This window comes from Sus scrofa, chromosome 3 (assembly GCF_000003025.6).
Source record: "Sus scrofa isolate TJ Tabasco breed Duroc chromosome 3, Sscrofa11.1, whole genome shotgun sequence".
NCBI lineage: Eukaryota > Metazoa > Chordata > Mammalia > Artiodactyla > Suidae > Sus > Sus scrofa.
The window spans coordinates 63,235,179-63,250,232 of NC_010445.4; the positions used below are offsets into that span (position 1 = coordinate 63,235,179).

At 34.8% G+C, this 15,054-nt stretch overlaps 1 protein-coding gene across 6 annotated transcripts in view; it reads right to left on the reverse strand.

Moving 5' to 3' along the window:
* The window catches only part of CTNNA2 (catenin alpha 2), a 1,212,918-nt gene that overhangs the window by 30,106 nt on the left and 1,167,758 nt on the right, over positions 1 to 15,054 (reverse strand). For all 6 annotated transcript variants that reach the window (XM_021088202.1, XM_021088201.1, XM_021088200.1 and 3 more), the window contains one exon: positions 9,853 to 9,987. In XM_021088202.1, the coding sequence (XP_020943861.1) occupies positions 9,853 to 9,987 (135 nt within the window). The remainder of the gene's footprint in view (positions 1 to 9,852; positions 9,988 to 15,054) is intronic.

Genomic DNA, 15,054 nt, shown 5'->3' on the forward strand with positions numbered 1-15,054 from the left:
CAATAATGTGGAGATCACTAAGGTCTTTTTTTTTCTTTTCAAATGTAGATTTAAAACTTTAAAAATTGGACTACTCACAGTTTCAAGTGAGTATCACAATAAAAAAAAAGGAAGAGCAAGCAGTTCCTAAAACCATCCACATGGTAGCCGGATCTTTATCTGCCCAGTGGAATATATGAAAAGTGAATCTATTTCAACAGAAAATATTTTAGTAAAGATTCACCATAAAAGCTTACAATTCACAATAACATAAATGAGTAAAGCCCAGTGCCTGTTTCTATATGCTGATCAGCAAAATTCCTAGTTTGGATTTTTTTTTTCCCCTCGGTGTGTTAAGCCAATACAGTTCTATTTCTAGTCCTGTCATTCTTAGCTCACTAAATACCTATGTGTGTTAAATAATCACAGTTTTTAACTATGCCAAATTGGTAGATTAGGGAGCATTTTGAAACGCAGAAGTTACTAAATTCTAACTGATCGTGAATTTGGCAACATTTACTCTCATCTTTTACTTTAAAATAAATGTTAAAGGCATTTAAAGAATGTCTCTAAGAACTAAAGACAATAAAAAAGAAAAAATTTGTCATATGAGAAGAAAGAATTAAATTGAAATTTTTTCATATATTTGAGTTTTTTAGTATGTAGTAGAACAAGCAGTAATACTTCATATATGCTCTCTTTGCTGAATTATTCTATTTTGTATTTTCAATAATTCTAAATTGAAATTCTACATTTAACAGCTTTAATTGTGTAAAAATTTCACAATTAATGGCCCTATGAAACTATTTTCCTATAAATTTTACATATTAGATCACTGGCTAGTTGGCTTATCCTTGCTTTTTTATGCTTTATAACAATCCCACTTGGTTTAGAAATTAGACTTCTCCTGATTTTCCCATAGGAGGGAATGTAATATTTTACCAGTTATTTTAACAATCAGTTTCAAAAAGGATTATTATGTATTAGAAACTTATTTGTGTCATCTCACCTTTCATACAAAATTTAAAGTCACTATTTTAAGATTAAAAATTTAACTGTCCATTCTTCCAATAAACACCTTAAGGTTTTTACTAATCAACAACGAAGGTACATTTTGCCAACCTTAAGATATTAGAATAAAATTGGAGTTAAACACCTTTAAAATATTGAAATAAAACAAATGGACTTAGTTTATAATCTATTGGTATTTGTAGTTAATAATCTATTGTTTATTTGGAAATGGAACATGCCTTCAGGAACCCAATGCAAAACTAGGCTGCATCAAATGGATGCAGAGTGGTGAACTGTGCTGACTTTTTAGGTGAATTTAGTATGATTGACTGCAGTAATGTCTTCAGTTATGGTATTAGTTAAAATAACAACATTTTCTTTGACACAAAATGCAATTGCCAGGATCAGATAATTTCAAGCTCTTCTTAGGAATTTCATGCTCTTCTTAGGATCTAGCCTCTTGATGCTGTTTAAGAAAACTAAGTCTTTTGCAATTATGGATTTGATGCACATATCCTATGACATCACTTAAATGGATGAATTAGCCCTTCAAGACAAGACATGAAGTGATTGCAAGGTTTCAGTCAAGGGATCTCATTATTGAAGTCACAGTTATAATTTTGTTCAGGTCAGAGAGATGTATGGTTGGCTTCAAATTTTTGTTTGTTAAAGAAAAACATGTTTTTGTTTAACTTGTTAGTGCAAAGAATTGAGAAAAGTCAGGTGAAATCACTCCAAAAGAATAATCTGCAGAGATATTTGCCAAGTAATTTATCATGGAAGACACATTCCTGCATGTTGGCCTGCAATGTGACCAAAATGTTATTTTTAAAGAGAAATATCTCAGCAAGAGATAATATGATTAATTTTGATAGCAACAGATTTGAATTGGGAGTTCCCAGATAAAGAGATCATGCTTGAGTTTGTCTCAAGATATTGACTCCCATATAGAACCTTAGACTTAAAAGAATACATGGTTCTTACAAGAGATGTTGACTGGAACTTCTCTCAGATATCCTCGCTCAGCAGCAAAACAGATTTCCAAAAGGAAACAGATAAAAGAGGTCAAGACACAGATTGTACAAATTGGACAGAACATCCAGTCAAGTTCATTATCAGCAAGGCATCTGAATGGATGAAGGTATTCAGAGAAAAGCAATAAAATAAGATACAGCATTGGATGATGAAGGAAAAGATTAAGGTTTAAATTAAGAAAGCTTGCCTTCAAGAAAATAGGATTAGGATGAAATATTTGAAATATATTTATTGCGCAGAAATAAAACGACTGCTCAAGATAGAGGAAGACAATGTGTTGGAAAGCCCTAAAAAATATCTGAACTAAAAATCCCCCACATTGCCCATCCAGAAGTTTTTCCTATTTGTAAGATATATGGGCCATAACATGGCACATATTTCTCTTCCAAGGGTTGCGATCAAAGCTATATTTTATAAATCATTTAAATTAAGCTGGAGAAAGCATTTGACATCATCTGTAGGGATAGAACGTAGACGCTAGTAATTTAAACACAACTTTATTTCTAGAATAGAATAAAACCAAGGGAAACAGTGAATACACAGAGATAGCTCAACAGATACCCTGCTATTCTAGCTGAGAATGCTAAACAGTAAGATGAGAAATTACATGGGGAAATAAAATAAAAACAATAGACTATACAATCTAGAAAAAGCACAAAGAACAGAGAAACTCATCCTTTTCATAAAAATTGTTTTCAATTAGAGGTAAAAGAATGCTCTCAACCAACCAATATTTAGCACTGTGCTTTTTATGCAGTAGTTGGAATGAAATAGAAATGTTGAATTCAATGTATTAAAATACTCTTACATGAATGAGCAATACATACAACTCTTTGAAGCTTTGATTGTTAGTTAATCATTAGAAATTAGGAGCTGTTAGCTTATGGAACATATTTTCCTAGAAAAACATTGCTATCAAATCCAGTATTGAACAACCAAAAAATCCTTTTTTTTTTTTTTTTTTAACTCTGGGGTCTCTTTATTTCTTTTGAGTCATCTGAGGTTAAAGGAAATTTGTACAAAATCAACAACGAAATCCTCAGATAATGCTTAGTGTATGGCTTTAATATTCATATTCTCTTTTTTACTTATTCATACATTTTGTACAAATTGTTCACATTTTAACTTCTCTCGAGGCATGACTTAAGTAAGAACAAGAAAAAAAAAAAATCCCAATAGCTTAGGTAACCCATTCAAAATAATGTATTTCTTGACTAGAGTTGATGAATTAAAGTGTATGGGGACAACCAAAAAGGATAAACTGAATTACAGATAACTGTGTCTAAATAAAGGTATTCACTCAACACTTCAGCTTCTTATAATTATTTGGTTCAACTCAAGGGAACAGGTAGATCTGGGTTGCTCTCAGATATCAAAACTAGTTAAAAATGGCAGAAGATAGATCCTAAGACACTATCACAAACATTAATTATGAAAACATATTGATAAATAAAGAACATCTTAGCACAAACTCAGACAATCATCACATACAGACAATAGCTCAAAATTAGAACATGTCTCATGGGAAAATGGTATTAACCAGTATATCTTAAAGAGGTTTCCTGTGTTTCACCACTGTCAAAAGATATATACAATCATTGTTTCTCATCTAGGTAATTCCCATATGTCTAATTTCCCGGTTTTCACAAAATATTACTATTCATTGGATGCAAATCATCCTCAAAATATTTTAAAATCTAGGCATTAGTTACTAACAGATAAAGGTATGGCGTATTTGCCTTCATTCTTTTAGTTAGAGGCCTTCAGAACTTGAAAAACTTCTAAAACCCAAAGGAATAAAGTTCATTGATTCAATGACAGGTAATGGCATTGACATTTCTGACACAGAGACACTCTCCTTAAGGCCACTAACCCCTTCTACTCTTACAAGCAATAATGCCCTCAAACTAAAATAGAAACTACTCAGCTTGCAGGTTCAGGTGATGCAATCAAATCAATCCACCGAGCAGATCCAAAGTGAGATCAATCCACGTTTCCCAACAAGGTCAAAGGAGTTATTCGCTTGGTTCACATCCCAGCTTTGCCAGGACAGAGTCTGTTTTCTTATTTTAGAATGAGAGCATTAGAATACAAAGTATTTTTCTATGCATAAAACAATTCAGTAAGATAACCAACTGGTTTCATTTCATTAGTGAATAACATTTTTTCCCAAGAAACATAGTTGATCATATTGATAAGTTTAGAATTAATGTCTTTGAGTATGTAACTGAAGAGTTACTTTGATAGCAAAGCAGTAAATCATCTTCTTTTGTGCAAGATTATTTGAAATCAGGGAGATAGCTATAAAGGTGTGGTGGGTGTGAAGACACGAAGTTTCCTATGATGCCTGACACCCAAAGATATTTTTTACTTTTCTTATAAAAATTCTTATTTCCAATATCTTCCAAAAATAACACCTTGAGTTTGTTAAATGTCACTTGTATAACATTGGGAGAATGAATTTGCACTGAAAAACCACTTAAGGGTTATTTTTCTCTGAAGGTTTGCATAATTTTGGTTGTGCAAAAATCAGTGACCATGTACACTGATACAGATATAACTAAGGAAGATTTAATGTAGGAATCAGAATTTAAGTGGTTTTAGTTTTACTATTATAACAGATTAGGGAGTAGGTTTTGGGGAAAAAGATTGAATTATTCAACAACCCACCATACTAGCTAATTCAGTGCAAAGAGCTACTGCTATTCTGTAAATGATAAATACCTGCTTAATTTTCTTATTACAGAGTAATCACCACTATTGCTTCACTCAGATTTATAATCTGAAGTTTGTTGTAATCTTACTCTCCCTTGATCTGGATGCTTCTACTCTCCCCATATCAGAAAAAAAGTCCTTTCAGCCCAAATACTTAATGGCCTACCCTCTGGAAAGTCTCGGATAAAATTCTTTGGAGCAGCTGTTAATTCCCTGAACACATATCCTTTTGTTTAAATGAAGCACAGAAATGCCTTCCAAATCCAAACTGAAATAGCAAGCAATTTAGATTTTTTTTCCCATCACTACTCTGTTTTGATCAGTGGAGATAATCAAGAATTGATAATAGACAGAATCAGAAGATATTAAAAAAAGACTCTTTTCCCAAAAAAGGGTTGCGTAAAGTACAAGTCTACACAGCTAAGTATAATTCTTATTTCATCTAATTACAAAATACTGATACTTTTTTATAGAGAGAATACATAAATGTTCAAATACAATACAATTGTTATCTCCACAAACCATAATTATGTATGTATACTATATATAGTACAAATAAGCCCTATTTTCCCCAAAACTGTTGAATTATTGAATTGAATCGGGTATGTTATAGCTGCCAGATATTTGTTCGGTTCTTGACTATTTATTGAGGAGCAAGGAATCAAATCAGATGTATTTGTTGTGTGTATACACATGTGTGCGGGCATACAGCATATATGTACCTTTGATCATATGCGAGTGTCAGGTAGGATTGACTTCGATATTATCAGTTTCTGGTTTCTTGTGAATATTTTTCACTCATCATCATGAATATTCATCAACTTTTTATGGCCACACTCTCTGCATATGGTAGTTCCCAGGCCAGGGATTGAATCCAAGCCGCAGCTGCAGCAATGTGGTATCCTTTAACCTACTGCACTATACGGGGATCAAACCTGCACCTCTGCAGCCACCCAAGCTGCTGCAGTCAAATTCTTAACCCACTGAACCACAGCAGGAACTCCTCATGTTAATTTTAATTGAGCCCACCTTTTTTTTTTTTTTAATGATGGTAAACACAGGCAAAAAGAATAACTATATTGGACCCTTTTATTGTCCAATTTTCTCTTTACCAATTCAGATCCTACCAGTGTTGCAAATTACACCTCTCACCTTGTCAAACTTCACTCCATAACCCAATTGAGAGGAATTCAAATTTGGAAAGGAGAAATTTAAATGACAAAGAACAAGAGTGCACTTGAGGGCAAATTACTCAGTCCCTCAGGAACAGGTCAGGGCTCCACTCAATCAGCCAGAGGAGTGTGGGAACTAACATTCCTCACCTTTAAACTTTGTTCCTATATTTCGTTGGCACAGAAAAAGACATTAATAAAATCTATTAACTTTGTAACATTTTCCTGTGGAGTCACCTATAAGTTATATCACCATCCCTCCATCTCTGACCTGAGCATCAAATTCTTGTCCAGAGCAGGGTTATTGCTCCTGTGTTCTGGATTCCTTGTTCTAATAGGGCTTCTCTTGCATTTGAACTTTAAAAAAATAATTTAAGTGGACTTTTTCAGTGTCATCAGAATGTTTGCTGTTCAACATCCTATCTTCTAAAACTCTACATCAGTGTTCTAATCTCATTCAGAATCAGGTAAAAATTTATAAATCTTAGGGTAATTAAGGATAATCAAGGCTATTAAATGTTTTTTATTTCCCCAGATCCATCTTCATATCTCCATTTTTAAATTTAAAAGAACCCTATCAAATTCTCTGAAACCTAATGAATAAAAATTAATTAAAATATGACAAGTAAATATACAGGTAATTTCCATAGCATGGCATTGGAACTTAGTTGTATTCAAAATATATTTACAGTGTGAAAAAAGCATGGCTCAACTTTTCTCTCATGATAAATATAATACTGTTATGTTGAGTGGATATGATATGCACTAAATTAATTTATAATACGCTATGGTTATTTCTCTTTCCTTAGTCTTCTCTTCTTCCTTCTTTTATGCCTCTTCCTTCCTATCCTCCCTCCTTCCTATCCTCCTTCCCTCCCTCTATTTCTTCTTTTCTTCTTACAACAGTCCTTTTTCCAAAAAGCATGTAAACAAGCTTAAGAAAGCACAAACACTAAACTATATAAGCAAATAAAGTCAGTATACAAAATATCAGGCTGTTTAATTGTCTAGCATTAGTTTCCTCCATGTTCACTCTCACATTTCTATCACTATGGTTTTTTAATAATTTTCTTTCCCATTACCTGCTTAGCAACCAGGTTGAGCTGAATTGGCTCACAAATATGCATCTTCTACTTTGGGATTTAATAAGAATGGCACCTTTCCACTGTTGAGAAAAGTTTCATCCAATGACTTTTAAAAGTTGATGGTGAGCCAGAAACAAACGGTGCTTCTTAGACAGCATTTGTGCAAATGAGCGTATGTAGGCATGCATCCTGGTTTGCTTTATTTCTCTATTTCCCCATCACGACTCATGAAGAGCTTTTGCAACCACTGTTCCCATGACCTATTGAGATTTCCTGAGCCACTTCTCAAGCCAAAGGCAGATACAACAGAAGAAGCCTTTCCCAGTTTGTATACATAGAATCACATAAAACATACACATGCTGACAAAGTATATAACTGTGCACATGTGCATTTTATTTAATGTATGTTCATCATGCCAGCATGAGATTAAAAGCATGGTGCTCAGTTTTGAAATGCAAATCACTTTTCTTGGCAAAATGGAAATAACCTATCCAAATAGCTTCTATTCTAGTAGAGACTTTGCCTTCTAACAAATAGACCTTCCTGGGGGCTTTCATGTATTTCAGAGAAGCCAGAGCTTTGAATCTCATGTAGATAAAGACATAGGAAAAAAGGAAGAAAGATTTAAATATTCCTCTTTTTTGATTGTATATTATACTGTAGTAGCCTCTCCTTAAAAATGTAGCAAATTTGTCATGCCAGACATCAAAATATATGGGGCCCAAAGCATGGGTGGACTTTCTTGGCAAAATCATTGAAAGTTCGTGTGTATGGGGTCTCACAGTCTTGACTCTTTCAGAACTTTGAAGGTAGTCATTTGTGGCTATTTTGCAAAATAAACATACTGATTTTTTTTTTCTTCATTGGCCATCGGTGAAGGAAGATGAAGAATAAGATGGAGGCAGAAGTGGCAAAGACAGCAGACTACAGATGCGGCTATGGCACCAAATAGCAATCAAGCTTGGAAAAAAACTATGAGGATGCCAAGAGCAGGCCCATGACTGAACAATACAAGCCAACTGTTATAATGTATTTGATTCAGAATTATTATAAAGTTGTATAACATTCTTCTAAAAGAAGCCTTCTCCCATGCAAGGATTTATGAGCATTGCCAATAAGACTCAAAGAAGGAAACAGGCTTCTTGATGGTGTTCTCAATCTCAAACACCTCTGCAAATGCCAACAGTGCAAGTGATAAAAGCCAGTGATGGTTTGGACTACATCTAAATGAGGAAAAGACAATGGAAATGGAGCTCTGGAGGCAGTGATGAACAATGGGTACTGAGAGGATGATGGAAAGCAACTCTGCCAGTAAAATTCACTTAGATGAGGTTGTGGAGTCTGAGATCCACAAAGATGCTCTGCGCATCCATGTAAATAATAAGATTGGAAAGTAACAAATGAAAGCACACAAGGCAAGCTAAACAAAAAGCACTTGGTTCCACAGGTGCTATATACAGATGGACATGAAAGCTGAATGGTATGGGAAACTATACCATCGAGGCTGAAGATAAGAAAGGAAGCAAGGGAGATGCAATGTTCAGATCGCTTCTTGGCAGAGAGAATCTTGGTAATTACCACCTTGGCAGAAAGGACACATTGCCAGACAGATTGCTCTAGGTTGCTGAAGAATGTTGAAGCAGGATCATTTTGGAAATGCAAAGAGGTGACTATGCTTTGGGAAGAAGCACAAAATAGCCAGTTCACTGGGCTCTAGGTGAGACTGCATGGACCAGGCTTTCCAAATGGTGTCTCCATGCAAGCCAGATCAGCTCTTTTCCCAGCTATGTTTTTCTGCAAGCCAAACAATATAGGAATTGAAACCTTTGGGCTCAAGAGCGATTTTTCCACTTTTCTTTTTTTTTAATCAAATGGTCAACCTGCTGAATTTCTGAAAATGACTTGAGGAAGAATTGAGCTTCATGACCAGTCTGATTTTCACCAGGCATTCACCATGTTGATAAGATTATGCTCCTGGTAATTCCACATTTAAAATAGCAGCATCATGGTTGACTGGGAAAAGAACTAAAAGTGGCCAAGCCACACTTTGGAATTTGCAAATAATTTACAATAGATGGCATCTTGTGTTGGTGTTGAAAGAAAAGGACTGAGGGAGGAGAAGAAGCCAAGGTGAAGAACCTCAACACATATATTTGGAAATCTTGCCAAGAAATCATAATTCTTCTGTTCATTGAACTTCCTGTTTCTTTGCATTTGATGAAAATCGACCAGATACATATTTATTTTTATGAGAAGGGAAACACTGAAGTGATTGAACAAAGGATATACAATTGTTAGTGTTTGACAACCATGTTAGTTTTTGGCAACAGCACATCAACATGTGTTAAATTCAAACATTTTTCTGGCTTTTAAGGGTTACTAAAAACCTAGTATGCATTGGAACCTGATGAATGAATTCCTATCATTTTCATCACCTCTAACATGTGAACACCATTCACACATAGAGAGGCTGGCATCTGAACAGAGAATAAAAATCACTAGTACTAACAGAGGGAAGTAGACTTACAATGAGTAAATATACAAAAGCCCCAAATAATTATAATAGTCACAACTTGGCAATGAGTTTCCAGACTAGGAAATTATTTTTCTTGTGAAGAATGGAGATTTTACAAGGCTAGTATAAACATGGGATAATTGGAAAATCAAATTGTACTTTGTGAGTTATCGTAAGGTCTGGAGTAAAGATGATAACGTTTATTAAAAAAAAAAAAAAAAAGAAACCTTCCTATGAATCACTGTAGTTTGGGGTTTTTAGCAGTACTGTTGCCAAGGATGCTTGCCTTGGAAGTACAAGAATACAAACTTGAACTGTGAAGCCCAAGTCCCAGCTTACCCCTGACACAATGAGCTCTCCTCCCAGATTCTGAACTTCTGCCTTCACCTTGCTGCAGATATTAAGCTGATGGCAATACAAGGCAATCCGTTGAAGGTAGGCTAATAAATCCTGCTTACATGCTGAATCAGGACACTATAAAATACATAAAAAGGTGATCTCAATTAGTAAGTACTCCAGTTTCTAACACTTGCTGTATAAAAGCTGTGAAGAGGTTTCACTGTTATAGACCTTAATTACATCCATCCAACATAACTTCTTTATAGTGCATTTTAGGAAGACCACAGCCAATAGGTTAGCATAGTTAGCTCTACTTTGATAAAAGTCTATAAAAAGAATATTGAAGATCTCCCAGAAAGCCTTATTGGGACTTCTGTACACATTTATGAATATTTTACCAATTATCTTCTAAACTGCTAAGAAAATTAAATGTTCTATAGATTTTCCCCTGGAGGCTCATTATATGCTGACTACATGCACAATTATTTTAACCCAAACAACAAAGATGCTAGAAGGAAATCATTCTGTGTGGCAGTCTCTCAGTTAGAGTATAGAGGAGAGTTTCAATTCAATTATTTTGCTGGAGGGAAAATGCACTTGTATCATTCACTAAAGGAACTCTATTACAGTTTTTGGAATTCCGTATTTATCAAAATTTTGAGACAGAATAAACTTCCTTTAAACAAGAGGCTCTGAGAAGGATCAAGAAATAGATTTGAGTAAATGAATTTGCAACCAGTTGAAATAAGCTCATAAGTGTAGCAATAGAACTCCTCAAAGGATGCACCAAAGTCAGCTATGGCCAGGGATTTTGAATTCTCTTTGTTACTTAAGCGGGTAGAAGTCCATCAAATATACACTGATCTTTGCTGAACACTTCCACAGACATTTACATGATTCCCTAAAGCATTTCTGAAACTTCAATGCCAACGGCTGTCCAGTAATTGAAATGTATTTCTATTGCTATCTGAAGTTCAGCTCAAAATTCTGCAGGACAGTCTATTGTTCTGACTCCATCTGGCACTTGCAAGGGACATGTAATCACTGGATTCTTGATGTAACGCTGTAAGAAATGAGTACCTATAGCCAAAACTGAAGTATCTTATTTAGAAAAAGAGTATGAGAAAAAGATTCCAGCTAAGTTTCCTTCAAGCTCAAGAAAGGAAATTCGTTCATTAATATTGTGAAGACAGTCTTTTAACACAGCCATTTATTTAATACATGACAAAGGGGTCTTTTTCATAGATAGCACTTACCATTGTGGTATTTTTTCACTAACTGTATTTATCAAGAAAGAACCGCACAGACTGTTTTTAGCTTTCTACGAGTACTTAATATTGTAATATTTATCCTGCTCCAGAGACCCATATACTGAAAAGAATTAACTTTAAAATGATATCTCCCTAGAGGGCTGACAAGGCTTTTGATATAAATACCTCGCAGCAAATTAAAATGGAAGTTCTATCTCAATGGAACAGTAATTAAAAAGGCAACAGTCCGTAAAAAGTTTATATTGTGTGCACATCTTGAATCTTCCCAAAAATACTTTCAGGCAAAATAAAAGCAACCAATCCACACTTTGGAAATGCTCATTCTATTCTATTATTTAAACTAAAGTATTTAAAACACACATAAAGGCATGATGGACCAAGGAAAATAACTCTTATACCATCGAAATAGTAGAAATGGGTGCAGAATTTGAGAAAGAAATGTCCCCTTAGACAAAGCAGTAGCAAAAATTGCAAATTACTTCATAACCAATGATAGGAAAAATATCACAAAAAGACAGTTATGTTTAAGTTCATCTGTTTTTGTTGTTGTTCTTAAGTCATCATTATATTGCATCTTATTTGTCACAATCTCAAAAGACATTTAGAATCCTGGGGTTTGCATATGTGTAGTGTGGTGTGTTTTCCAGATATCAAAACTATGTGGGCCATGCTTCATGTCGTATAATCATTGGAAATAAAGGGAAAAAAAGTACAAGATCACAAAACAAGAATTACAATAAAAAAATTTTGAATTTAAGGATCCTAAACATAGTCTCAGCCATTGAGATTCAGAGTGTAATGGAAAAGCCATCCAAACTTCATATACTTTCACTCCTAGGAAAAGGTCTGTTCTAACAAAACCCATTTCAGAACCACCCACCAATCTCTGGTCACTTCATTTATCCCAACATTGGCAGAAAATCCCGTTAACATTTGCAGGAAAGAATTCAGCATTCTTCCAGCTTTGCACATTTTTGTATGTCTGCACGTATGTGTGCATATTTTCAAGTAAATGCATTGTCTCTTCTCTCTTTTGCATGAACTTTCTAAGATACATATGGAACTCTGTAGAGAGAAGCTCAACTTTGCTGCAAACTTGTAGGAAGCCCAGCAGTTGATGTTGCCCTGAAGTTAGCAATTTAGTTAATGGTTTGGGGAGTTCCTGTCGTGGCTCAGTGGAAATGAATCTGACTAGTATCCATGAGGACACATGTTTGATACCTGGTCCCACTCAGTGGGTTAAGGATCCAGCTTACTGTGAGCTGTGGTGTAGGTCACAGATGTGGCTTGGATCCTGCATTGCTGTGGCTGTGGCCTAAGCTGGTGGCTATAGATCCGATTAGACTCCTAGCCTGGGAACCTCCATATGCCATGGGTGTGGCCTTAAAAAAAAAAAAAAGACAAAAAAAATAATAGTTTGGTCCTTAATCCCTACAAATTTTAGGGGATTCTCAAATTATGGTAATGTTGAATGAATTATCTGTACTATTTTAAGCATTTATGAAAAAATTCAAAAGCAAGCAGAAAACATTCACTTAGTCATCATACATGTAACAAAGTGAAGTTTATTTTAAACATAATCCTAATAGTTTAATCATTTTTTTCCCCAGACTTTTAGAAGATGAGTAAATTTGGTACTGACATGAAGGATTCTAGAATCTGGGACATTGAAGACAGGTATTCAGAGGAATAGCGTAATATTGACAAATGAGGAAGGAAAACTACAGTAAGCAACTCAAAAATCATAGGAGCCTAGGGTCATCTATGGGAGAGAAAATAATTCTATATCTTTCCACGTATCCAAAGAGCATGATTGTTTCATAGTCTAGTAAGCAAATTCACACTTGTAATGTCTCCATGTAAATAACAGTTTACATGATATTTTCTATTTCAAAATCTTAATTTATATTTTTAAGACATTTTCCATTTAAGACTGTTCAAAATGCAAGCCATTGTTGCTTAGAGAGATGAACATCAGTTATCTGGAAAAGTCTATTGCCTAAAGTACCCTTATAAGCAATGGCACATTATTGCAATGAGAAATATGTAGAACAGGATTTTAGAGTTTCAATTCAGCAAAATAAAATGAGAAATATGGAAATAAACTCAAACATTCAAAGTGAGATTGAGAAGTATTTTAACATGTATTTTAGTTCAGTCTAAAAGATTGTCTAAAAATTTCAATGATCTCTGAAGCCTTGAGTCTGCATGGAAAATAAAGCTTAATTCTGGATGTTCTTAAATATGTGGATTGCTAGGGCACAAATTACTATGAATTATAAAAATCATCATTAGAGTGAGATGAATATTAAATAACAGGAAATAAAGTTCTTCTTTCTTTTGATTCCCTCTTGAGCAGTGTATTTGACTTTCTGAATGAGGGCAGCCAAGATATTCCATGACTACTTGTGGGTTATGACTCTTATTTTTCTAATTTTACTAAAGTATAGTTGATTTACAACATTCCTTCAATTTCTGCTGTACAGCAAAGTGAACCAGCCACCCATACATTCCTATACTTTTTCCATTTTCCTTCAGGTTCTTACCCAAGAGATTGGATACAGTTCCCTGTGCTTTACATCAGGACCCCATCACCCATCCATTCTAAATGTAACAGTCTGTATCTACCAACCCCAAACTTCCCATCAGTTCTCTCTTCATCCACCCCGCTGGCAAACATAAGTCTGTCCTCCATGTCCATGATCTGTTCCTGTTTTGTAGACAGGTCATTTGTGCCATATTTTAGACTCTACATATAAATGATATCATATGGTGTTTGTCTTTCTCTTTCTGACTTACTTCATACTTCACTTAGTGTGAGAGTCTCTAGTTCTATCCATGTTGCTGCAAATGGCATTATTTTCTCATTTTTATGGCTGAATAGTATTCTGTTGTATATATGTACCACATATTCTTAATCCATTCATCTGTTGATGGACGTTTAGGTTTTTTTCCACATCCTGGCTACTGTGAACAGTGCTGCAATGAACATACAGGTGCATTTATCTTTTTCAATGAACATTTTGTCCAGATATCTGCCAAGAAGCATGACTGCTAGATGATACGGGATTAGTTAGTTTTCTGAGGTACTTCCATACTGTTTTCCATTAGTGGTTGTATCAATTCATATCCCCACCAACAATGAAGGAGGGTTTACTTTTCTCCACACCCTCTCCAGCATTTGTTGTTGTTGACTTGCTAATGATGGCACACTAATTGGTGTGAGATGGCACTTCATTATAGTTTTGATTTGCATTTCTCTAATAATTAGTAAGGTTGAGCATTTTTTTATGTGCCTGCTGGCCATCTGTATGTTTATTTAGAGAAATAACTATTTACGTCTTCTGCCCATTTTTCATTGGGTTGTTTGTTTTTTTGCTGTTGAGTTGTATGCATTGTTTGCATATTTTGGAGATTAAACCTTTGTTGAATCATTTGCAAAGATTTTCTCCCATTCTGTGTGTTGTCTTTTTGTTTCTATAATGGTTTTATAATGTGCAGAAGATTTTGAGTTCAATTCAGTCCCATTGGTTTATTTTTGTCTTTATTGCCATTATTCTAGGAGATAGCTCAAAAAAGATGTTGCTGTGATTTATGTCAAAGAGCATTCTGCCTATATTTTCCTCTAGGAATTTTATAGTACTTGGCCTTACATTTAGGTCTTCAATCCACTTTGAGTTCATTTTTGTGTATGGTGTTAGAAAATGTTCTAATTTCATTCTCTTACATGCAGCTGTCCAGTTTTCACAGCGCTATTTTTTTTTTTTTTGTCTTTTTGCCTTTTCTAGGGCCACTCCTGTGGCACATGGAGATTCCCAGGCTAGGGCTCTAATTGGAGCTGTAGCCACTGGTCTACCCCACAGCCAAGCCAGATCCAAGCCACATCTGTGAACTACACCACAGCTCACAGAAACACCTTATCCTAAACCCA